The sequence below is a fragment of the Panthera pardus genome, unplaced genomic scaffold (assembly GCF_024362965.1).
Source record: "Panthera pardus isolate Hobbes unplaced genomic scaffold, ASM2436296v1 HiC_scaffold_8, whole genome shotgun sequence".
In the NCBI taxonomy this organism is placed as follows: domain Eukaryota; kingdom Metazoa; phylum Chordata; class Mammalia; order Carnivora; family Felidae; genus Panthera; species Panthera pardus.
Window position 1 is genome coordinate 103,779,598 of NW_026527013.1, and position 25,139 is coordinate 103,804,736.

Here is a 25,139-nt window from a genome sequence, read left to right on the forward strand (position 1 = left end):
ATGGTTATATGTCTTCAGACTTTTATCTTGATGCTTTTGAGATTAATTTATATTATGTTGCTTTTTGGTTTTCTGAAGTAAATCTTGGTGATGGGTGTGTAGCATTTTCAGAGAATGGTTCCCATTTTTAGGACTTTGAAGTGAGAGCTTCGGTTGAGAATTAATATTTGATAGAAAATCATATCATATTTCAATAGAAATTTTCAGGTGAAAGTTTTTTGGTTTCTTTTTATAAAATACTCTTATGTTAAATGGATTAGATTAGATGTTAAATGGATGTGAAGAAATGGCAATTGTCATCTGACTTTGGTAATTAAAAATTTTGCCAAAATTTATAAAGAGCTTCTTCTATTTGGGGCTTCTGACTTATTAAATATTAAGTGCCTTTTTACACATTTCAATATAAAGCAAACTGCTTTAAAACCTAAAAAGACAGTTTGTAATATTGTATTTTATTTGAGATTCTTGAGGATTTAACTTCCTTAAAAAACTTAGGGGAAGACCTATTGCTCAAACTCTTTGGTATACTATTTTTTTTTCTCATCTTGAGAACAAGTGGATTCTTTTAATTCTAGTTTTACATGAAGTGTGCTGGAATTCCCTTAAAAAATTTTTTTTTTTAACATTTATTTATTTTTGAAAGACAGAGACAGAGCACAAGCAGGGGAGGGGCAGAGAGAGAGGGAGACACAGAATCTGAAGCAGGCTCCAGGCTCTGAGCCATCAGCACAGAGCCTGACGCAGCACTCAAACCCACAAACCGTGAGATCATGACCTGAGCCAAAGTCGGATGCTTAACTGACTGAGCCACCCAGGTGCCCCTGGAATTCCCTTATATTAAACACATAAAATTAGATAGAATTTATCTTGTGTATATTATTTATAAGCATCTATGTGGAATACATATATAAATGAACACTAAACATATTTTAGAACCCATCGAGAACATTGGGCAGTATTACCATTTTAGGTGTAAATTTTAAATCCCAAGGGTAAATGAAATAATTTACTATAAATAGTCATTGAATTATTACTACAGTGCCCCATTCTTAATTACCATTAGATTCCATTATTCTATAATATTAAAGTTATATCCTAGGTGATACTCTTGTGCCATTCCAAACCTACTTTCCCAATTACTATTTTTATGTAAAAATCATATTTTCAAAAGATATATTTTTTGGTAAAAACTTGAGCCTAACTATTTTGTCCAGAAACTTGAAAAATGATACACATCTTCAGAAGTATGCCAATAAAAATTGATACTAAATTTGCTTTTTATTTGATCACAAGTGTTCTCAACCCATGTTTGATGTATTAACGACAACGTGGAGCATAATTTTTGAAGAGAATGTGTTGCTTAGATTTTCCCACTGAAGCATTATCTGTCAATCATTTGGTAGGGCTCCAGTTCCCCTTCATTACTCTTCTCTTTGCAATACATTTCTGGTAAGAGTCTCAAATGATGGGGGTCAGGGGGCCAGAAATACCAGTTAATTTTGATTTCTCTGCCTCTAAATGATAATATGTGTGGAGAGAATTTGGTATAGATACACAATTGAAACATTTACTTTTTTTTTTTTTTTTTTTCTGAGCAAAATGGAATAGGAAAATAATGGAATTAGAGCTACCTATTAGTGCTAATTTACTTGTTTCCCACATGGGTAGACCTTTTTTCAAGGGCTCATTAGTTGTTGTAATTCCACCAGAGAAGTATTGGTAGCACCAATACTGTCAATCATCAAACTCTGGTTTCTGGTTATTGTCTAGATCTTTTTCTCGTCTATGATTTTTTTAACCTAGATGTGGTATTTTGGGGAAAAAGTCTTTTTTGGACACCATAGGAAAATATTTAAAGTAGCAGTGCTCACTGAAGCTTACAACATTTTGGGGGATTCCAAGGAAGATTCCTCAGTATAATAAATGGTCAGCTCATATTCCTCTTCTTGAACCACCTATAAGAAATAGGAAAGGAGAATGAGAATGAACACTTATTGAGTACCTCGTATGTCTTGGGAACATTGTTACCATACAGTTATCTTGCTAATTTTCACAACAATTTCATCAGGTAGGTATTATTTTTGTGATACCACTTTACAGATAAGAAAACTACAGCTTCGAGGTTCTACAGTTATTAAGTAGGAACTGAGAATGAAAGCCAAGAACATTGGGCTTTAAGTCAAATGCTGTTACATTGGAAGCGTGGCTGATGGAGCGAGAATCTGGGTAGATTTTTGTTTTTTTCAATGTACCAACCTACTATAAAACGTGTTTTCTTTTTAGGAAGTATTTCCTACTCATGTCCAAAGCCCTCAAACTGCTTTGGCTTTGTAACAAGGAGGAACAAAATACACAGTTTTCTTAAGTTTATTTATTTTGAGACAGAAAGAGAGAGAGGAAAGAGAGTGAGCTTGAGTAAGGGGCAGAGGCAGCGAGCAAGGAGATAGAGCATCCCAAGCAGAGATGTGGGGTTTGAACTCATGAAACCATGAGGTCGTGACCTGAGCAGAAACCAGGAGTTGGATGCTCAATCGACAAGTGCCCCCAATTTTAAAGTAGTAAGATTCTCAAGAGAAGTGACACTGCCTCCTTGTTGACTTTTCCTTCATTTCTGATTTGTTTTACAGATCAGTTGCAATTTAGATGTATAACACAGAATTGAAAAAAAATGTTATTGTGACATTGAAGTATCATACAAATGTCATTTACAATTGCTATGAAATGATGACTGTAAATGTTATCTGTGGTTATTGGTTTAAAGGAATATGAAAAAACATGGTTAGGTTTTTAAAATACATAGACTCAAGTGCTGTCTTGTACAATGTCCAATCTGGTGATATATGATAAGAATCATTGTCTTGTTAACCATTTAAAGTTTAAATCTGTAATGCAGTTTAAATTAGACAGGTAAACTCTTCTTTAATTTTATCTTTATATTTATTATGTCTTCCTCCTTTTATATTATAATTAGCTCCATATCTTTGTTAGTTTACACTAGATCTTTCTTGACACGACCCTACTAGAGTACTCTCACTCTTTAGCAACTAGACAATCTGGATCCTTTTTAGATAGTTTTCTGTCTCTGTATACACAGATATGTCTATGCAGGCTCTCTTGTATCTGTCATCCAGTAATTTGATGACCCTGGAACTTCTGAATTCCTCAGCAGTTAAGGAGTATAGAGTCTGTAACTATGCCATCACATACATATTTGCTTATATGTTATCTTGAATTGATTTTTTTTCCTGTTTAACATATGTGTGTCTTGTCTCCCTTAAGGTAAGAGTATAAGCTTCCAAAGTATAGGAACACTGTGTTATATTTTTTAAACCCATTGTACGGTTAATAATTACATGTGAGTTAATTTTTCCTTTCTCCTAGTTTAAGGGGTCAGACTATAATCTGGAATGGTAAAGCAGATGAAGAGTTGCATGCTTGCTTTTTCATTTCTTAAAGGAGAGAGAATATGGGACTTGTAGAGAAAATGAAAAATTAGAGGGTGCTTTGAGGGTCATTTGACAAAGAGATGGGTTTTCAAGTGTAATATGCTTTGAAATTACTAAAAGAATGGAGAATGCAGCATAATTTTAGAAATCCATAAAATAACTTTAAGTGGGAATTTTATTTATTGAAATTATCTTTTAATTTAAACGTGATTTTTCTGATATATTTTAATATTAGGACTCGCTGATTCTTGAGAAGAGTCAAAACTGGAGTTCTCAAAAAATGGACCACATTCTGATTTGCTGTGTTTGTCTTGGAGATAATAGCGAGGATGCTGATGAAATAATTCAGTGTGACAATTGTGGCATTACGGTCCATGAAGGTAATTTTGTTTTGTTTTGTCTCCTTGTCGAAACAGCTAATTGACACTGAATTTAAATGAGTAAAATCAGGTCTTTTGCATTTGTACTGTTCTAAAGTTCTTCTACAGTCTTTCATGGTGTTTCAATTGAAGCGACATCTCAAATCCTCAATGTATGAGGGTGTTATTTTTCAGATTATGTTAATTTAAAAATGTGTTTTTAAATGATTGAAATAGAAATATTATATGGAAATCATAACATTTATTTGAAGGTTAGTGTTACAATATTTTCATTCATGGCATTTATTTCTAGTTTTTACATGAAATTTAGATACAGAAAAAAAGTCTGTTTAAATACAGGAAAAAGTCTAGTATGTTAGTCTGGGAGAATGTTATTTAACATTCTGGGACGCCTGGGTGGCTCAGTCGGTTAGGCGTCCGACTTCAGCTCAGGTCACGATCTCAAGGTTTGTGAGTTCGAGTCCCGCGTCAGGCTCTGGGCTGATGGCTCAGAGCCGATTCTGTGTCTCCCTCTCTCTCTGCCCCTCCCCCATTCATGCTCTGTCTCTGTCTCAAAAATAAATAAACATTAAAAAAAAAAATTAAAAAAAAAAAAAAAGTTACATTCTAAGTCTAGTGATACATAGTTTCTTCTTTCCTGGTTATAATTTTCAATTTTAAACCAGTATTTATAGAGATTGTCTTTTTTTAAGTTTATTTATTTTGAGAGAGAGAGGGCGAGAGCACGAGCAGGTGAGGGGCAGAGAGCGGGGGAAAGAGAGAACCCCAAGCAGCCAAGCAGGCTCCCCACTGTAGCACAGAGCCCATTGCAGGGTTCAGTCTCAAGAACTGTGAGGTCCTGACCTGAACTGAGATCAAGAGTCCCCAGGCACCTCTAGAGATTATTTTTTAAGATCTGAGCTAAGAGTGACTAGCTATAATATATTGAGAATATTTTTGCCCATTTTATTTTTGAACCTTTTTCATTAATGTATTTTTTCACTTATTTTTTTTTTTTATTTTGACATAATTTCTGACTTACAGAAAAGTTATGAGTACTACAAAGAATTCCTATATATTCTTCACTCAGATTTCCCACATGGTAATATTTTGCTATTTTATCTTCTGTCCTGTAGCAATTTTGTTTTGAACTCTAGGAGGATAAACCGTGGACATAATGTCCCCTTCTACCCCTAAATACCTCAGTGTGTACTTCTTAACAAGAGCATTTTCTTACCATATAATTATAACCATGTAATTATCGAAGTCAGGAACTCAGCATTGATTGAACTCTATGTAATCTACTGACTGTATTCATATTTTGCCAGTCATCCCAATAATGTCAGTTAGAGCAAAATAAAATCTAGGATTATGCATTGCATTCAGTCATTATGCCTATTTGGTCATCTTTAATCTAGAACATTTTTGAGTCCTTGTGTTTCCTGCCATTGGCATTTTTGAAGAATACAGGCCAGTTCTTCTATAGAATGTCCTTAATACTATTTTTTTTTTATCTTTTCTTATGGTTAGATTCAGGTGACATGCTTTTGGCAAGAATGCCACAGGAGTTGTGTTCTCATTGTATCATATTAAGAAGCATAGAATATTTATTTTTCCAGTTATTGGTGATGTTACTTTGATCAATTGGTTGAGACAGTGTCTTCCAAGTTTCTCTGTGGTAAAGTTGTTATTTCGTCTTGTCAGCTGATTTTTTTCTATTGGGCCATGACAACCACAGAGCAGTTTTTCTGTGGCCTTGCCTTTACCTGCTCTTTTGATATTACAGCCCTCCTCCCAAATAGTTCTGGTATTCGTCTGGGCCTATGGGACCTGCAGGGTCTGTGCTTCTGTGGCCAGTTCTCTTGCCTTCATATGAAGCTTCCCTTCCTTGCTGCCAAGTCTCAACTATGGAAATGTTTCCTATTACTATTACTCATTCACTTATTTTTTTAATAATGTTTATTGAGTATCTTCTATATGCTTGCATTCTATAGGTTTTAGGCATGTTATATAAACATTGAAGCTTAATGTCTAGTAAGAGAGACAGGCAATGAAGAACTAAAAAATAAATATATATCAGGTGGTAGTCTGGACTATGGACAAAAATAAAGCAGGACAAGGAGTATTGGAAATGCTGTGGATGGGGGTGGTTAACGGGCAGGTGGAAGTTTGCGTTTACAAAAGGTGAAATGGAAAATCCTCTCTGATAAGGTGATATTTGAGCAGTGACCTGAAGGTTGTAAGGAAGCAAGTCATGCAACTATTTGGGAAAAGAGCGCCCTAGAAAGAAGCAGTAGCAAGTGTAAAGATCTTGAAGTGGGAACATGGTTGGAGTGTTTATATAATGGCAGGAACTAAGTGAACAAGCTTGCGAGTGGTGGAGGTAGAGATGGAATTAAACCAGGTGAGGCCTTGCAGGTCATAGATTTTATTTTATTTTTTAATTTTATTTTATTAAAAAAATTTTTTTTAACATTTATTTATTCTTGAGACAGGGTGTGAGTAGGGGAGGGGCAGAGAGAGAGAGGGAGACAGAGAAGCCGGAGCAGGGTCCAGACTTTGAGCTGTTAGCACAGAGCCCGATGAAGTGCTCGAACTCATGAACCATGAGATCATGACCTGAGCGAAAGTTGGACGTTCAACTGACTGAGCCATCCAGGCGCTCCTTATTTTATTTTATTTTAAATGTTTACAGTTTATTTTTTTATTTTGAGAGAGAGAGAGAGAGAGTGCGCGCGCACAAGTGAGCAAGGGGCAGACAGAGGGAGAGAGAGAATCCCATGAGGGGCAGAGAGGGACAGAGATGGAGAGAGAGAAGCAGGGCTGACGCAGTGCGGGGCTCATGCTCACCTGATGTGGGCTTTAACTCACAAACTGTGAGATGGTGACTTGAGCCGAAGTCCAATGCTTAACCGATTGAGCCATCCAGGCACCCCATAGATTTTAGATTTGACTGTGATGGATGTGGGGAGACCTAAGTGAATTTTGGGCAGAGGATTAATATGATTTGATTTATGTTTTGGAAGGATCACTCTGATCATTGGGTTGGGAGTAGACTGAAGTGGGTCTAAATTGGGAATCAGGGAGACCATTGCGATGATGCAAGAGAGGAATTGGTTTTGAGGTAGATAGTAAAAATTTGGTTTTAAACTGTCTGGAGTTTAGGTAAGATGTTGGGACCAGAGATAAAAATTTGGGACTCATCAGCCTGTAGATCTTATTTAAAGCTGTGAGACTGGATATGCTATCTGGGGAGTAGTAAAGTGGTTCTAGCACTTCAGAGGAGATAGGGAAGACATGGCCAATGGGATAGGAGAAGAACCAGGAGTACTGTCACAGAAGCTATGTAAGGGAAATGTTTCAAACAGAGAAAGTGAGTAACTATCAGATTCTGGTTTTAGAGTCAGATGAAGACTATGTCCTGTGGCAAATTATCCTAATGCAATGGTAGACTCCCAAGTATATTGCCAGACAAGCCACCTCAAAGGTTGTGGGAGAAAAGGTTTATGGACAAAATGCTTATATTACATGGTTGGTTGGTTGGTTGGTTGGTGTTGGTTGGTTGATTTATTTATTTATTTATTTATTTATTTATTTATTACTTTGAAGCTTATTTATTTTGAGAGAGTGTATGAATGGGGAAGGGGCAGGGGCGGGTGGGAATCCCAAGCAGGTTCCATGCTGTCAGCACAGAGCCCAACATGGGGCTTGATCCCATTAATTATGAGACTGTGACCTGAGCTGAAATCAAGACGCTCAACTGACTGAGCCACCCAACTGCGCCTTACGTGGTTTATTAAATAAATATAAAATACATGAAGAGAAGCAAGGGGAAAAAAATGTGATTAGTTAACACACTTATGATAGAGTACAAGTTGGTGGAAGGATCACCTGAATCTTACGGTATACAGAGTTTGTATTGTATGTCCTGGCTCTCTCTGCCTTTTCAGCTCGAGAGCCCACATAGATGGTACCCTGGGCCAAAGTCACACTCTCTTAGATCCAGGGACAAGTATGCCTGGTTATAGCTTTAGTTCTGCAGTTAACCTACAAAATAGCCATGGGCTTTGTGTTTTTAGGCTGTGGACACATGGAGTCAGAATGGTGTCACTGACCGGTGGCCATACTAAGGCCTCATGTATATTGTGTTCATGTCTCATGTGTATTTAGTATATCCTGATTCTTCTTTGTCTTCTCTATACTTAGTAACTAGGTGCCTCAAGAATGTTAAATGTTTCTTGGTCTTTTTGTCCTTTTCTGTCAGTGTGTATGCACATGCTTTACTTTGTACATGTAAGTTTATATCTCATTTTGTTTTTCTGTAGCAGAAATGAATATTCTCAAGCAGAACAAAAACAGCATGGTAATCAAGAGTTTACCATTGAATTTAGTCACATGAGCATCAGTGGTTATCTTGATTCAAGAGAGTTCAAGTGGGGATAGAAGAAGGAAAGTGATTAAATGCAATTCCTATGATGACTTTTTATATAAAGAGAAGCAGCAAGATGGGATCTTTGCTAAAAGGGTTATGGAGTTTGAGGGAGGGTTTGTTTCTTCTTATTTTAGATGATGTGTTAGTTATGTATTTTGTAACAAATTATCCCACAGTATATCAGTTTAAAACGACAAACATTTTTTACTTCACACAGTTTCTAATGGTCAAGAATCTGTGCGTGGTTAGTTGGGTGATTCCGGTTTAGGGTCTCTCATGAAGTTGTAGTCAAAGCTGTTGGCCTAGGCTTTAGCCATTTCAAAGCTTGACTGAGGCTGGAGGATCTGCTTCTAAGCTTGTTTAACTAGTTTTTGGTAGGCTTCCATTCTCTGGTGGCTCTTGAATGGAGACCTCAGTTCTTCACTGTGTGGGCCTGAGTATCCTCATGACAGGACATTTTTCTTCAGAATGAGTGATCAGAGAGAAAGAGATAGAAGCAATTATATGAGAGAGTTAGTGTCTTTTGTAACCTAATTTTAGAAATAAATACTATAATTTCTACATATTCAGCAGATCAGCCCTAGTTAACTTTAAATGTAGGAGGGCACCTTCTAAAATTGTTAATATAAAGGGCACTGATCATTGGGACCATCCTAGAGGCTGTGTACCACAGATGCAGAGATTATATAACATGTTAGTGTGCTATACTAACATGGAAGTGACCAGTGGAAAAGGAGAGTTGATGATCATTTAAGGAGAGAAAAGGAAGGAGTTGCTGGAGCAAGGTTTTTGAGTATAAGGCTAGAGGGGATAGGATCCAACACCAAGTGGAGAGACTGAGTAAATATGAGTAGCCAGAGTAACTGGAGGGAGACGATATATGGATACAGATTACGTAGGTTGTTAGATGTGGTGGTTAGAGCTGTGGAACTTATTTTTTGAATGCTTCTTGTTTTCTCAGTGAAATGGGAAGCAAAGTCATTAGCAGAAGAGTAGAGGTGAGGGAGGTGTGGGAGATTTGGGAAGAGAGGTTGGTATAAAATAGTTATTTGGAAGAATGAAATGGACTAGGGAAATGTTTACATAATACTATATGTTTGTGTGTGTGTGTGTGTGTATATGTATGTGTATGTATTAAATATATTTATATTTTATTATTTAATTTAATATTTAATTAATATTTAATATTAATATAATAAAAATATATTTTATTGCCAGAAAGCTATAAAGTGTGTGTGTGTGTGTGTGTGTGTTTGTATGTGTATTACGTGTATATTTTATTGCCAGAAAGCTATAAAGGACCACTTGTGATTAGTGGTAATGAATATAAACAGACTAGTTCAACATGGTTGTGTGTATGTCTGTTTTGTTTTCTTCCTTTTTTTTTTTCCCTCCCAGCATGTTCAGATTCCTTGGAGCAGGTGCAGAATAGGTGACTATCAAAAGCAGCTGCTGTGCGGCTGATGTGTTTGTTGTATTCATCACCACTGTTGATCACAAATATGTTACCACTGCTTATATCCATAAATCTCATTGCTGATGTGTGATGCAGGCATGACCACTCCTGTTAATGTTGTTGATTTCTCACCATGCCGAAAGCACTATCTCTACTTCATAGGTCATCGGTTTGACCATGGATATATTTTCTAAAGCTAGCACAGTGGTTTTAAGAAATTGAATTGGTTCCTAACATTGAAAAACTGGGATATTTATTTCACACGTTTTGGATTTCAAACTTCTCTTAAAGTGCTGGCAGCAGTATTTCCTCTGAGGGCAACGGTCTGCTAGAGTTGAATAGGACTGCCTCCTGCTGGTGAAGCCTAGTTTGTCTCACCATAATCCTTTCCCAGATCACTTACTCATTTTTGTCAGTTGCTTTTTCTCTGGAGGTATTTGAATGTATATAGTTCCCCATCTGTTTTGAGGGTGCTGTCTCTTGGTGCGGGTGCACAGACTGCTGAGGCCTTGTGGTCTCAAGGTTGCACAGCTATAATAGTAAAGCAATTACTCTTCTAAAGCTCCTGCCTTTGGGACTCAAGCCTGAGTCCACTGGGGACCAGTACTATGTACTACCTCTATGTTCTGTTGTCTTTGATTCAGACTTAATGCACCTTGGATTCTTAGTATGAGTTCTTACCCAGTAGATTCATTGTGCAAACAAATGTAGATTTCTGGAAGGGCACCCCATTAGTACCCTTGACATGCTTAGAGTTGTATTAAAGGTTCATAATGGGACCTGTCCTTCAGGTTGAATAGCCTCTTTTATGTCAAATGTACCTTATTTTAAGGTAGTTCTGATTTTTTAAAAATAGCCAAAAACTCTTTCTGAGACAGGGCAGACAAAGATGATCAAGCTGAGTGGTAATTCCATTTAGGTCAAAGCAAGTTGTGTCTGTAAAGTCATGTAGCATATTTTCCTGCATAATTCATTTAACCAGCTCTAATGGCAGTTCAAGTTCCAAATGTTCTTAAGTATTTGCTAATGATTGCTCATTTTTCTTCTAAGACTGAGTCATTAGAATTGGTGACCTATTTTTGTTATGGAAGAAGGAAAAAGAGAAGACAGGAAAGGGAAATTAATGCTCTTGAGTGTGAAGCTTTGTAAGTGTTTTGAGAGGTAGCTAATATGTAGAATAAATAAATAAGAAAGACAATAAATGGGGAAATTGAATAATTTTCTACCTCTTTAGGTGAATATGTTGTGGTGTTATTGCTTTGTTGGTAGTTTTGTGAATTTTGTGAACTTCAGATAAATTCAAAGTTAAGGTGCAAATTATAAATCATAGGTAAAACATAATTCTTGAGAGGGTTTTTTTTTTTAATTATGTTACAACTTTTCCTCTCTAGTGTAATTTCCCATTTCCTTTGTTAATGTTGGAGATTGTGTTGTATAATTGTGATTATCTTATTCCCTCTTTTTTTTTTCCCCCTTGCTTTCTTACTAGAGTTAGAACTAATAGCTTGAAACATTTCTAGTTTTGGTAATTTTACGTTATGTTTTGGCTCAGGGGACAAGTGTGATTAAACATTAATGTATTTTTCGTAGACATGAATTAAAGTGATGGTTAATATATTCTAATACAATTCTTATAGGGTGTTTGTCAGTAAACATATCAAACATGGTACTTGGGTCCTTTTTTTTTTTTTTTAAGAGTATAGCTCTTTTTTTTTTTAATGTTTATTTTTTAGAGAGAGTGTGTGAGCGGGGGAAGGACAGAGTGACAGGGAGACAGAATCTGAAGCAGGCTGCAGGCTCTGAGCTGTCAGCACAGAGCCTGATGCGGCACTTGAACCCACAAATTGTGAGATCATGACCTGAGCCAAAGTTGGATGCTTAACCAAGTCACCCAGGCACCCCTCTACTTTGATCCTTTTTAAGTTGATTTCCTATAGGTTATTTGTGTTTGTCTAGTCTAAAAAATTCCTTTACCAGGTAGTATTGAGTAGTATGTTTGAGAAAGGGTTGTTTTGATATGGATATACTCCTCAGTCTCCGTTTAAGTTATTTTTGGTAATACTTAGGTAGTATTAGAAATAAATTATATTGATTAATAGAGCTATGAAGAATTTTTCATCATCACTAGTTTTACATCAGTGGAGTCTACTAATAGAAAAATAAAAATAAAACAAAAACCTTGCTTAATAATCTTTGGTTTGATTTTATCTTCTGGGAAGGAGTAATGATGATAATTCTCAGTCTAATAATATTCATCTTGGTCAACATATATCTTCTGGACCCTTTTTGGGTCATTACACTGTTGCTAGCCCATGTTAATTAGACCCTGAGTTGAAAAAATAAGTCATGACTTGTGACTTGATCCAGATAATTTAGATTTTTTTGTTTTTTTGTCTCTTTCTAGGTGTACCATGTTCTTATTCCATTTTAATTTTGTCTTCCCCTGAAATGGAGTTAGCAGCCTCTTAGAAGTGTCAGTTCTTCACTTATCCTAATAGGAACTTTCATGACTGCTGAATTATTTTCATTTTCAAGGTCTTTCTCCCTGTATAACAATTCTTGCTGTATTTAAAGTTAATAAGTTTTAAAAATGTTCTGCAACTCCTAGTATTTAAATTAAAATGTCACTCTTACCTATTTCAGTAGTTTTTTAAAGCTTTGCTACTCAAAGTATGGTTCATGGATCCACAGCATTAAGCAGTAGCATCTGTGTAACCTGGGAGCTTGTTAGAAATGCAGAATCACAGGTCCCTTCTAAATTAGAATCTGTATTTTGACAAGATCCCAGGATGTTTCATATACACATGAAAACATTAGTTCCATTGATAATACAGAGAAGTAGCTCTGCAATGATTACCAGGGTATCTAAACTTTAAAATTTTCAGGGCTACCCTTTGGGCATATTTAGCACCAGTTTATTGAGAAGGCTAAAAGAACGCAATCCCAGGTTGCCTCCAAGGTCTTCATTTTTTGTGAGTCTTTGTAATAGTCCCTATAGCAAGCAAATAATCATCTGGGAGCCATCTTCTTTGGGCTATGCATACACCTCCCCCCACCCCCCGCCCCCATTTATTGTTACTTTCAGTTCAGGTGCAGTCTGCCAAGGAGAGTCATTTTTACCATAAGCAATATTTCCAAGTAACACAATTGATACTCTACTCTTTATCAGGTTCCCAGACTAACAAAGGTAGAAACTTAACCACAAGTCAACAGGGGAAAGGGTTAATGGAATCACTTGGGATCCTACCAGTTCTCTCTACTAAGGACTAAGAGAGACAAAGGGCTTTAATGCATGAGTCCCTCCAGGACCTGCCTTCTGTTGACTGTAGCAATATCTATTATGTACATACACCACTGAAAGTATTGAAAGTACTCTTTTGTGTACCCCCACTTCCCCAGTACTAGACTTCCCTGTTGCTGTCTTTGAGTCATAGGTCCCATCAACATTTCTGTCTCTCTAGTATTGCTTTTTTTTGCCACCTAGAGAGGATTGAAGGGAGAGATTTGGTGAGCACAGCTTTCTCTATGGTGTTGATGTAAACATTAACTACCATTTAAATAAATTTATTTAAATATTAAATATTCTGTAAATATTTATTTTTTTAATTAAAAAAATTTTTTTAATGTTTATTTATTTTTGAGGACAGAGAGAGACAGAGCTTGAGCAGGGGAGAGGCAGAAAGAGAGGGAGGCACAGAATCCCTGAAGCAGGCTCCAGGCTCTGAGCTGTCAGCACAGAGCCCAACGTGGGGCTCAAACTCAAGAACTGTGAGATCATGACCTGAGCTGAAGTCGGACGCTTAACCTACTGAGACACCCAGGTGCCCCGATTCTATAAATATTTAAATGTTAAGACTTTGTGCTAGGAAACTAGAGGATGTACCAGATATAGTCTCTGCTGTTTATATATAATAGAGGAAAGAAAACATGTAAAATAAGAGTGAAGAATACAGTTTTATAAATGAATTATAGATTCTGTGCTATGGGTGTATTGAGTGCAACATACCTTATTGGTAAATCTTTGTGAGTTGTGAGTCAGTTGCATGTGTTCTTTTTGTAACTGAACTCAAGAGGTTTGTTGCTTGGGGTGCATCAAATTGAACACAACCCGAGGAAGGGTTGAAAGCATTGTTATTGTTACAAGTAAGGAAACAGGAAGATAGCTCTCTAAGTACTGTCTCCCATGGGGTTAGTACAGGAAGCTTTTATTTAGCGTATTAGGGAGTACTGTAGGGAACTTACATAGGTGCTTCTGTTTCAATTGTACATGCTTAACATGTCGACATGCTAGTGCATACATCATGTGTTCAAAAAATGGCAGAAAGCTCCGCCCATAGGAGGAGATTTTAGTATAACAGTGAGCGAAGGGTAACTTTAAGGTTACTTCAGGAGGCTTCGGTGCAGGTCCTCAGCACCGAGGAGCAGTCAGGTGAGACACACCTAGCAAGGGGCTATCAGGTGAAACACCTAGTTAGGTATCTCCTTGGCTGGAACTGTTGGTTCTGTAGATGGAAACACTCTCCTTCCCTGCTTTTGTCCCTTCTCCTTCCCTCTTTCTTTATAGCTTTCAGCTCTCTTATTTGAGTAACTCCTGTCGCATCCTATTATTTTGATATGCAAAGGATAGGGTGCTGATCCTTGCACTAAAGTATATATTTCTGAATATATTGCATTTAGCTTATTGCTTTTTATTTTTATGAAATTTTAAGGTATTTATGAATTTTACCACATTTTATACTATTAAATTCATTTATGGACTGTTAATGCAAATTTTTCTTTGCATTTAGAAATCAGTTTTACATGGCTCCTTGCTTTTCAGCATTATGCTACTTTTCATTAAAATAAGCTCATCAAAGCAGAGACTACTTTGTATTCATATAGACAAGTTATATTTCTTGTGAAAAATGTTTTTAGGACAATCATTAACCTTGTTTATTTTTAGAAATGAGTGTTATACAATTTAGAGATATTTTATGTACATATAGTTTTTATTATTTAAAAATTCTTTTAACGTTTATTTATTTTTGAGAGAGAGAGACAGACAGACAGACACAGCAGGGGAGGGGCAGAGAGAGAGGGAGACACAGAATCTGAAGTAGCCTCTAGGCTATGTGTGACCAGCACAGAGCCTGACGCAGGGGATCAGACTCATGAGCTGTGAGATCGTGACTTGAGCTGAAGTTGGACTGAGCTCAACCGACTGAGCCATCCAGGCACCCCTCTTTTTTATTTATTTTTTTAAAAGAAAATGTGAAGTAAAACCTTGATGAATTTGTGGTTGTTTATCCTGTGGTAAAGAATCATGGCAAATACTTTTTGTTCTATTTGTTGCCAGCTACATGAATTAGGGATAATACGTTGTTTGGAGATAGAGTCTTGAATGATTGAAGCCATTTTACCTATATAAGGATTGGAATCTGAAAATATCTTGCTAACAAGTACCTGTGTTTTTTATGTAGTCAGATTCTAAATCTCCTATATGTTTTCTGTTTCTCCTGTGGTTGTGACTGATATTTGGGTGGTGTACAAAATACATATTAATGCTTTTTAGAATAGAGATAATCTATTTAGTTATCTGATGTTCTTTCCAGTGGTCTCAGATTTCATTGTGGAAAAGAATCACCTGAGGTGCTTGTTTAAAACAGATTTCTGGTTTCTACTCCTAGAGACTCTGATATAATAGGCCTGGGGTGGGACTCTATTATCTACAGTTTTAAAAGGTAACCTCAGGATTCTCCTGCAGGAGGTGGGGACGATCATCCTTTGAATGATATTGGTTTAGAAGGAAGTAAAATTTGAGAGAGAAGGAGAATGCATAGTTGGATGTCATGCTGGAGTTTACTATAGCTGCAGGTGTAGGTCATGGCAAGGAGCCAGGGCATTGTAGAATAAAATACACTTTCTCATATAAGGCAGGTAACAAGACTCACCAAGAGATTTTTAGAAATTTATGCTTTTTATTTATTTATAGAAATGGTTGGGAGCAAGCATAGAGAGGAAGAGATAACGAAACTCTGAAAACAAAAAATAATGGTGTCTAAGCCAGTAGAAGGTTGAGACTCGAGGCAGATGGGAGCTGGGGTGTTAACTTCTAAACAGATGTGCCTCTTCTTGCTCCAGCTCTCCTACTGTCTTCAGGGCTAATTTTTCGGAAATGCCTATCTGTTCATATTGTTCCGTTTAAAATCATTTTGTCCCATTAGAATAAAGTTCACACTCACAGCAGGACTCTTTTAGATTCCATAACCTGCCAATTTGAATGACTTGCCTTTCCAATATTAGGGGGCTTTCACATATGCTCTACCCTCTACCCAGATTCCTTATGTTCTATAAATACAACCTAAATGTAGAGGTGTTAAATGAGTGTTACTGTCTTATGTTACTAGGAGATTTGAAAAATTATTTTTATTAAAATATTTCTTATTAAATATAAGTAACATATAAATATGTACAGAAATTGCAAACATAGAAGTACATAAAGTAAAAACAGTGAACTACTGTTCTTCATCTGAATTTTGCTTCTCTTTGCATAGGAAATCACTAATTAATTTGGTCTGTATTCACACCAATCCCTCTCTGGTAGTCTAACTCCCCTACAGGTGCTATTCATTTAACTTTGTTATATTACATAAATACATTTTCATTGTAGAACATATCAGTATAAATGAACATCTTCCATACCACATAGAGATAAACATACTTAAAACTTTGGCGTGTATTCTTCCAGACTTTTCTTGCTTTCTCATGTGCATATAGATAAACACATTAAAAAAAAATTTAATGAGGGGGTACCGGGGTGGCTCCGTTGGTTAAGCATCTGACTTCAGCTCAGGTCATGATCTCCAGTTAATGAGTTCGAGCCCCATGTCAGGCTCTGTGCTGACAGCTCAGAGCCTGGAGCCTCTTTGGATTGGATTCTCCCTCTCTCTGCCCCTTCCCCCGCTCATGCTCTGTCTCTCTCAAAAATAAATAAACGTTAAATTTCTTTTTTTTAATTTAATGGCCAGTAATATGCAAACTCTTCTTGTGACCTCTATACCTCTGTTACCACTGTGGTACTGTCCTACTCCCCATCCAAGATCCATTCATGTTTATGCGTTGCTTTTTGTGTCTTAGTCTCTTTTAATCTAAAACACATTTTAGAGTCATTCATGACCATGTGTTGAAGAATCTAAGCCATTTTTTAGAATAACTTGTAGAATTTCCCTCAACCTGGATTTGTCTTTTTTTGTTTTTTTGGTTTTTTTTCCCCTCATGATTAGATTCAGTTTAAACATTTTTTGGTAAGAATACTATGTTGATGATGTTTACCACCACATGAAAAGAACTATGATGCCAATTTGATGGTAGTTAAGGTGATGTCAACTAGAACTCTCCATTTTAAAACCATTTCTTTTTCTTTTGGTAATTAATCAGTAATCTGTGGCATAACAAGTTGGAGACTATTAATATCCTTTTCTCCAGTAATCTTTTGCATAGTGGCATATGAGTTCTTGCCAGAATCATTTATTATGTATGTAGCTGCAAGATGGGGTTTTTAATTTTGTCATTCCTCTGCGTTTATTAGGCAGCATTTGTTTTGTAGAGAATTTCTTCTCCCATTTTTCCTTTTCAGTATTACTATGTTCTCATCGTCTATTACCAGATTGTGCTTTCTGATGGTTAAATTGTCCAGATTTGACCAGTGGGAATCCCTTCACTCAGGCTCCAGTGTATATATGTGAATACACATATCACTTATGCATTTGCTTGGCTCTGTCTCTATCTAAATAAATGGTACAAATACCGTGGACTTTTTTTCCCCTGTGACTTGTCTTATTTCACTTATTTGTTAATCTGTTAATATTGAGATTCTTTTCATGTGAGTACATATGGATACATTATTCTTTTTAATGTACGTAGTTATAGAACTGTTCAACGATGTCTTTATTTTTCTTTTTGTGTCTAGTTTTTTACTTATATTTAGTACTAACAAGTATGTGTCATACATATTCATGTAATAATTTCTGTGGGATAGATTCCTAGAAGTGAAATTGTTGAATCAAAAGATAATTATGTTTTGGGGCTCCTGGGTGGCTCAGTCAGTTAAGCATCCGACTTCGGCTCAGGTCATGATCTCGTGGTTTGTGAGTTCAAGCCCCACGTTGGGCTCTGTGCTGAGAGCTCAGAGCCTGGAGCCTGCTTTGGATTCTGTGTCTCCTTCTCTCTCTGCCTCTCCCCCACTTGTGCTCTGTCTCTGTCTCTGAAAAATAAATAAATGTAAACAAACAAAAAAGATAAGTATGTTTTAACTTTTAAAAAGAATTGCCAGAATGACCTTCAAAAACTGTACTTATTTACATTCTTAACAATAGTGTACAAACTACTTGATAACACTACATATTAGTAAATTTTATTTTAATCTTTTGGAGACTCTCATTTTATTAAAATATGCGCTCACCTTATTATGAGTGAGGTTTGGTATCTTGTCATTTGCATTTTATTTTCTGTTACTTGCTGTACATTTCCTTTGTCATTTCTTGATAGGTTCTACTTGTCTTTTTCTCATTGATTTACTGGAATTTGTTTTAATGTTAATCCTTTGTCTTGTATGTGTTGCTAATATTTTTGATTCTTGTAAATATTTTTTCCACCCTTTCCTGTGCTTGTTAACTTTGTGGTATTTTTCAATGTTAGAATGTTCATTTTTATACAGTTATAGCTATAAATCTCTCTGTACTACTTTTTAAGTTCCAGAATGAATTTTTATATAAAATTAATCCAGGGAAAGGGAAATTTTCTGAAGTATAATGGAAAGCTAGTGTTGCTGGGTTTTTTGTTTGTTTTAAATTCAGGTGCCTAAGTGACAAACTTCTATATTATAATTCAGCCATGGATTTTTTTTTTTCTTAAACATCTCATGGTTTAAACAGAAATTTCCTGAATGTTTCATTTTTGAGAAAACTGTCCATCCTGATATAATACACAGATAGTAAATAAAATGTAGAACAGAGAGAAGAAACATTTCTAATAGTCCTAATATCCAGACAACCATAGGTTAGTGTTTTGGTATAGTTCCTTTATCTTTTCTTCTAATTTTTCCTCTTTTTATTTTTCGTCTTTTTAATATACTTATTCTTAAGCATAATTAAGAGAAGTGTTTAAGTCGAGATTTTGCTATAAGACAGTACTTGAAATATTGCTTATAAAATGTATAACTGTCTGATTACTTTTCAGAATACTCTCTTCATCCAAATATAGATGAAGCTCTTTTCTTTTTGAAATCGAAGAGTTCCAACTTGTCATTTAGTATAAACACCTTTGTGACAAGATCTTATAACTGACTTGTAATAGTAGGGTACCCCTGAGTGTAATGTCAGTTATCCTGATACACTGATTGTACTGTGTGTGAAGAAAACTGTCACATATGTGTCATATAGTATGTGATAGAGCATTAGGTAATGCACTTGGCAGCAGTTACCTTAGGCTTAGCTGATGCATTAAATGAGATACGGTCTACTAAGAGATATTTTCCCCCTGTTCATTTTCAGTCTGTTGTCTTTTAACTAGCCCTAGACCATTTGTATTTCTTAGTATATGCAAAAATATATCTTGTGAATGTTTATTGGGTGGTAAAGTATGTTCAAGTTATAACCACTTGAACTTTATAAGTCAGCAAGAACTGTGGTTCTTTTATGTTTTGTCATAGGTATCACACATCTTTTCTCAAATAATAGTATTACTTAAAATTTTTTTTTCTTTTAATAAAAATCTGAGGTCTTAGTGATAGGATGTTAAGAACGGAAAAAATGTTTTAAAATTTTAAATGACAACTTTTGGGTTCCTATTTTTTTTCTTTCCATACTGAGAGATAATTAGGAGAGATATTATTGAATACATATTGCAGATCAGTTTAACTCAGTCTCAGAGATGTGGTTTATCCAAAGTTACATAGTTGGAAGTTGGAAGACTGCAGGTCTTCTGCTCCCCTGGGAAAAGTTGAATGGAAAAAAAATCCACTGGATTATCCATACCCTTGTATAAATCAGAACAATTGTAGACACATTTATATTAGTTTTCCTTAAATACAATTTGTGTAGGTTTCATGTGTTGCTCAGAGGTTGATCCTAATTAGATGGCCATAGAAACATGTTTTCAAATTCTGAATGTCCCAACATTTGAAAACATGAAAAAACTATATGAAATAGGTTTTATATGTCTATTAATTTTAAGTGTTTACCCAAATGAAAAAAATTCTCTGCACTTTTGCATCTTCTACTCAGAATTACATAGGTAGAATTACATAGTTAGAATTACATGTTTTATGGTAGTTTCTATTCTGTTTTGTACAGAAGAAAGAAAAAGATCCTAAAATGTGTTTAGTCATTGGGGCACCTGGGTGGCTTAGTTAAGTATCTGACTCTTGATTTCTGTGGCTCAGGTCATGATCTCATGGTTCCTGAGATTGAAGCCCTGCCTTGGGATTTTCTCTCTGCCCCTGCCCTGTTTGTGTGCGCACATCTACATGCGTTCCCCCTACCCCCCTCTCTCTTTCTCAAAATAAATAAACTTCTAAAAAATGGATTTAGTCATTAATTAAAATGGTTTAGAGTGGACATAACATGTTAGAACTTTGGTCAGTAAACCCAATAGGCATGGCAGAGAAATACTGGAAAAGTGGCAGGTGAAGAACTCTATAAATCTCACAATCTTATTGAAGCTGAAGAAGAAATACGCACCTGCTGGTTGATGTTTGAACTTACATAGTACCAATCTTCTAGGTTACGGAACAGGAATTGCCAAGGAGAATCCTTCAAAAATCATTCTTGAGGTTGTTAGTAAGTAGGTGGCTTAATCTCTGTGCAAATTTTTGTTATGTGTGTAGAATATTCTTTAAAAAAATAGAATTGAAATTTTCTGTGTTCTAATCACAGAAATTTTCTGTGATTTACCTTGATTTTGGTGAATGAAATGAATAAAATAGATAGCCCCTTGGGGGCTTTGTTATTTTGGTAATTGCCTACTTTGTGTGAATACAGATGAAAGAATTTACTTCAAAGGAACATTATTTTATAAAGAAAATAGATTCTTTCCTTGTAGTATTGTATAACCCTTTGAAAAAGCAGATTATTTTTTATTTTGTTTTTGAGTTTGCTTTGAATACAATATTTTGTTTACTGTTGCCTTTATTGAAAAATTTTATTTTATTGGTGACAGTCAATAATAACTGCTCTCAAGAAGAAAATTTTATTTCCTTTTCATTTTAGGGTTTGCCATCTAAAAAATGTATATCTAAACAGAAGTGAAGATGATTATTACCAACCACAATTTAATGATATTAAATTAATGAGTTTTTATTTCTTGGCTAATCTTATGTACTGTAGTCTGGGTCCTTAGAAATCTTTTCTTTGGCATTCTTTTGCACAATTTTCAGATCATGTTAAGGTCCTGGTTAACATGATTAACCTTATGGTTAAGGAACCATAAGGTTCTGCCTTTATGCCTTTGAATAGCATAAAGGTGACAATTATGGCATCTGCTTGAGGCAGCTTATATAAGTCATAGTTGTAAACCAACTTTTTAGTTTTCTGCCTACCAGCCTATTTTAATTATAATCTATATTCAGTTTTTAGCATTGTGTAAAATACTTACATATGACTATTGACTTATTAATGACATCTAGTAAATTAATGACATCTAGTAAATTATTTTCTTTTTATATCCATATTTTTTCCTTTTTAAAATTTAAATATTAAATACAGTGCAGTATTGGTTTCAGGAGTAGATGAAATTATTTTCTATTTGTGTATAGTTCTTTCTGGGTGATTTAATTCAGTATTTATATAGTTATTTATTTATTTTAATTGGCTATCTTTGGTATTTGTGAGAAGATACTCTCTAGTTTAGGCTCCTATTGTCTATTTAGTGTGTAACCAGGTCAGATAATCACATCTTACACTGCATGCATATAAACTTACCTGTGTGCTAAGTCTTGAGTCTTTTGACAGACGATCATTGCGTATATATGCTTCTTATAGTGGTTTTGTTTTGTTCTGTTGTGTGTATGTTTTTGTTTTTGTTTGTTTTTTGTTTTTTTAGTTTATTGGAGGTCACTTTGGATGCCCCTTAAAATTTGGCACTTAGACTACCTTCTTAGAATAAACCTGGCTAGAGATCTTTGAGTGGTTGATAATTTGGCTATCTGTATAGAAGCAACCTATCTAGAAGAGGTAATAAATGTGTCTTAGGAGATTGGAGAAATACCCAAGCTTAAAGATGACCAGGGCATACATCAGGCCTGGAATGAAGTTGTAATTTATTACCATTTGTGCATTAATTTTTTTTCTCTTAAGGATATTTTATCATAAGCATAGTGTCTTTCTTTCTAGAAGAAGAGAAATTAGATAACATGAAGTGTTGTGTCAGGTATCATTTAGGGAAAAGAAAACTATTTAGGAGTCATGACTATTGTAGTCACCAGTGCTCTTTATTATAAATCATCAAGAGGTTGAATGGCTTTTTATAGTCTGGGTGAAATTATCTCTTAACTTTTCAGTTGCCCTTCATTGGATTCCATATTTATCAGTACTGTGTTCATGCCAATACATCTTGGTATTTTTATACTGAGAAAGAATTATTCATGACAATGGATGTGACATCTCTTTCTTCCTTTCTTTCTCTCTTTCTCTTTCTTTCTTTCTTTCTTTCTTTCTTTCTTTCTTTCTTTCTTTCATGTTTACTTATTTTTGAAAGAGAGAGAGAGAGACAGCGCAAGCAGGGGAGGGGCAGAGAGAGAGGGAGATACAGAATCTGAAGCCAGCTCCAGGCTCTGAGCTGTCAGCACAGAGCCTTATGCGGGGCTTGAACTCACCAACTGTGAGATCATGACCTGAGCCAAAGTCAGACAACTTAACCAACTGAGCCACCCAGGCACCCCGTGACATCACTTTCTAGTGAGTTTGGTTGGTTTGTCAGGCAATAACAGCCTGATTAACACAGAGTTCATTGATAAAATTGAGTTTTAGGAATTTTAATGAGAACCTGATCTTAACCAAAATGTTAACAGTGGTGTTGTGCCTGAATTTCCTGTTGGCTTACAGGTTTGACATCTAATCTCCTATTTTTGTTCTTAATGTTTATTTTACTGCTTATTTTTTTAAACATTATTTTAATGTTTTTTTGTTCTGCCCCTTCCCCACTTGTGGGGCAGAGATAGAGGATCTGAAGTGGGACCTGTGCTGACAGCAGAGAGTCTGATATAGGGCTCAAATTCACAAACCGTGAGATCATGACCTAAGCTGAAGTCAGATGCTTAACTGACTGAGCCACCCAGATGCCCCTCTGATCTACTCTTTTTAAGTTCAATATTAAGAGTGATCTTTTTGATTTTATAAAAAGTTTAGCCAGATCTAGAAGCCCACATAGTAACTTTGGTATATGTGCTGCTGAAGCAAGTAACCCACATAGTAACTTTAAATATAATTTATAATTGCAGGCATGTATATTTGCATTGATAAAGAAACTTTTTGCTTTTAATAATTGAAAGATAGTTGAAGTATAACATGACCTAATATAAAATGTAGAGACCTATGTTAACTAATCTTGTTTGTTTGGTATGCTTATGAGGATCTTTAAAAATGTTTATCACATTTTCTGCTTAAATAATTTAACTTCTCTCAGATTATTAAGTTAAACAGAAAAAGAGTAATTTCTCGTTTTCATTAATTTGAGTTATGAATAAATTTTTACAGAAGATAGAATTGCAAGTGCTTAAAAAAGATCAACTATCTTCTAGAGCTAGAAGTTGGCTCAGCTATGAATGGAACCCAGCTTGTCTGACTCTAGTCCGAGCTATTCAAATTGTTCTATAGCCTTAGTTTATGTCTGTGTGGGTTTCTGTCTTATTTTCCTTTTATTAATACTTTGTATTTATGGTTATATGGGTTTTTGTTTTAACTGCCATCTCCAAAGTTACATTAGAGGCTTCTTTGATTATATGTTTGTTTTGCATGAACATGGTCTTATATAAATTTAAGTGTCCATTACAAAGGGAGCACAATAAATATTTGTTAATCAATAGTTCCTAGATGTAATCTGATTTCTTTTTAATGAAAACTTCTATTTTTACGTAATTTTGTAAATTAAAATTTTTTTTAAAGAACTGTGTATTTTTCTACTTCTGTAATGCTTTTTCAGTAGATCTAAAACTCTTTCAAAAGGTTGTTTCCTTGTGCATACTATGGTAGGTGAAAAGTATTTTTATAAAATTTCACTTATGTGTTTTGACTTTAATATCATTTTTATAAACCATTAGTTTTTCAGAATTTTTTCCACTTTTTGTTTTGTGATTTTATAAATTATTTAATCATACCTTTTTTTTTTTTTTTTTTAGGTTGCTATGGAGTTGACGGAGAGAGTGACTCAATTATGAGTTCAGCTTCTGAAAACTCCACTGAACCTTGGTTTTGTGATGCCTGTAAATGTGGTGTTTCCCCTAGCTGTGAACTATGTCCCAATCAGGATGGAATTTTCAAGGAGACAGATGCTGGAAGGTTGTTGTCATAATTCTGATGGGTTAATGTGTCTGCTTTGTAATGTGTCTTCTTCTATTTATAATTTTTTCAGTTACACACTTAGATTTGATTGTGTCTTTATATATATATATATTTTTTTTTTTTTTTTTTTGGCATAGAGTAAATGGGTAGTAGGCTACACATCAGGGGAAGGAGGAGAAAAGGCCATTTTTTGATTATCTGTATTTGCTTTTATGCGCATAGTTGTATTTAATCCCAGTAATGACTCTATGATGAGATAGGGGCTAAAGTTTTCCATATTATAGGTATAATACCGGAGGCTCAGATCATTAAGTAATTTTAATTTGATCAAGGCCACAGGCTGATGAACAGTCAAATTTGAACCCAGATCTATCTGACTTAATGAGTATATCAGGAGACAGAACCCATACAGTGATTTTAAAAGGGAAAGTTTAATTTACAGAATTATTAAGCTATGATAAAGAGTAACAATGATAGAGGCTCCTGGGTGGCTCAGTTGGTTGTGTCTGACTTCAGCTCAGTTCAGTATCTCATGGTTCGTGAGTTCGAGCCCTGCATCGGGCTCTGTCTGTGCTGACAGCTCAGAGCCTGGAGCCTGCTTCAGATTCTGTGTCTCCGTCTCTCTCTGTCCCTCCCCTGCTCTCACTTTGTCTCTCTCTTTCAAAAGTAAATAAAAACATTTTTAAAAATTAAAAAGAAAAGTAATTATAATATAAAAGAACTCTAAAGGATATCCTAAGGCCGAGGGAGAGTAACCAGGGAATGACCGACTTGGAAGACCCCACCACAGACTGGGGTTCAGACTTTGTTGGAGAAGGTGTAGTTGCAACCTACTAGAGGGCAGAGATGTTTGCTGGTTTGCTTGGGCCACAACTGGTCTTTAGTTCTTGGCAAGTGGGTGTCTAGGCACAG

The 25,139-nt window shown here is 35.5% G+C and overlaps 1 protein-coding gene across 5 annotated transcripts in view; it reads left to right on the forward strand.

Moving 5' to 3' along the window:
- The window catches only part of PHF14 (PHD finger protein 14), a 208,877-nt gene that overhangs the window by 12,957 nt on the left and 170,781 nt on the right, over window positions 1-25,139 (forward strand). For all 5 annotated transcript variants that reach the window (XR_008420551.1, XM_019443453.2, XM_019443454.2 and 2 more), the window contains exons 4-5: window positions 3,682-3,826; window positions 24,065-24,224. Coding sequence is in view for 4 of the 5 variants with exons in the window: in XM_019443453.2 (XP_019298998.2) it covers window positions 3,682-3,826; window positions 24,065-24,224 (305 nt within the window). In the remaining variant the exon portion in view is untranslated. The remainder of the gene's footprint in view (window positions 1-3,681; window positions 3,827-24,064; window positions 24,225-25,139) is intronic.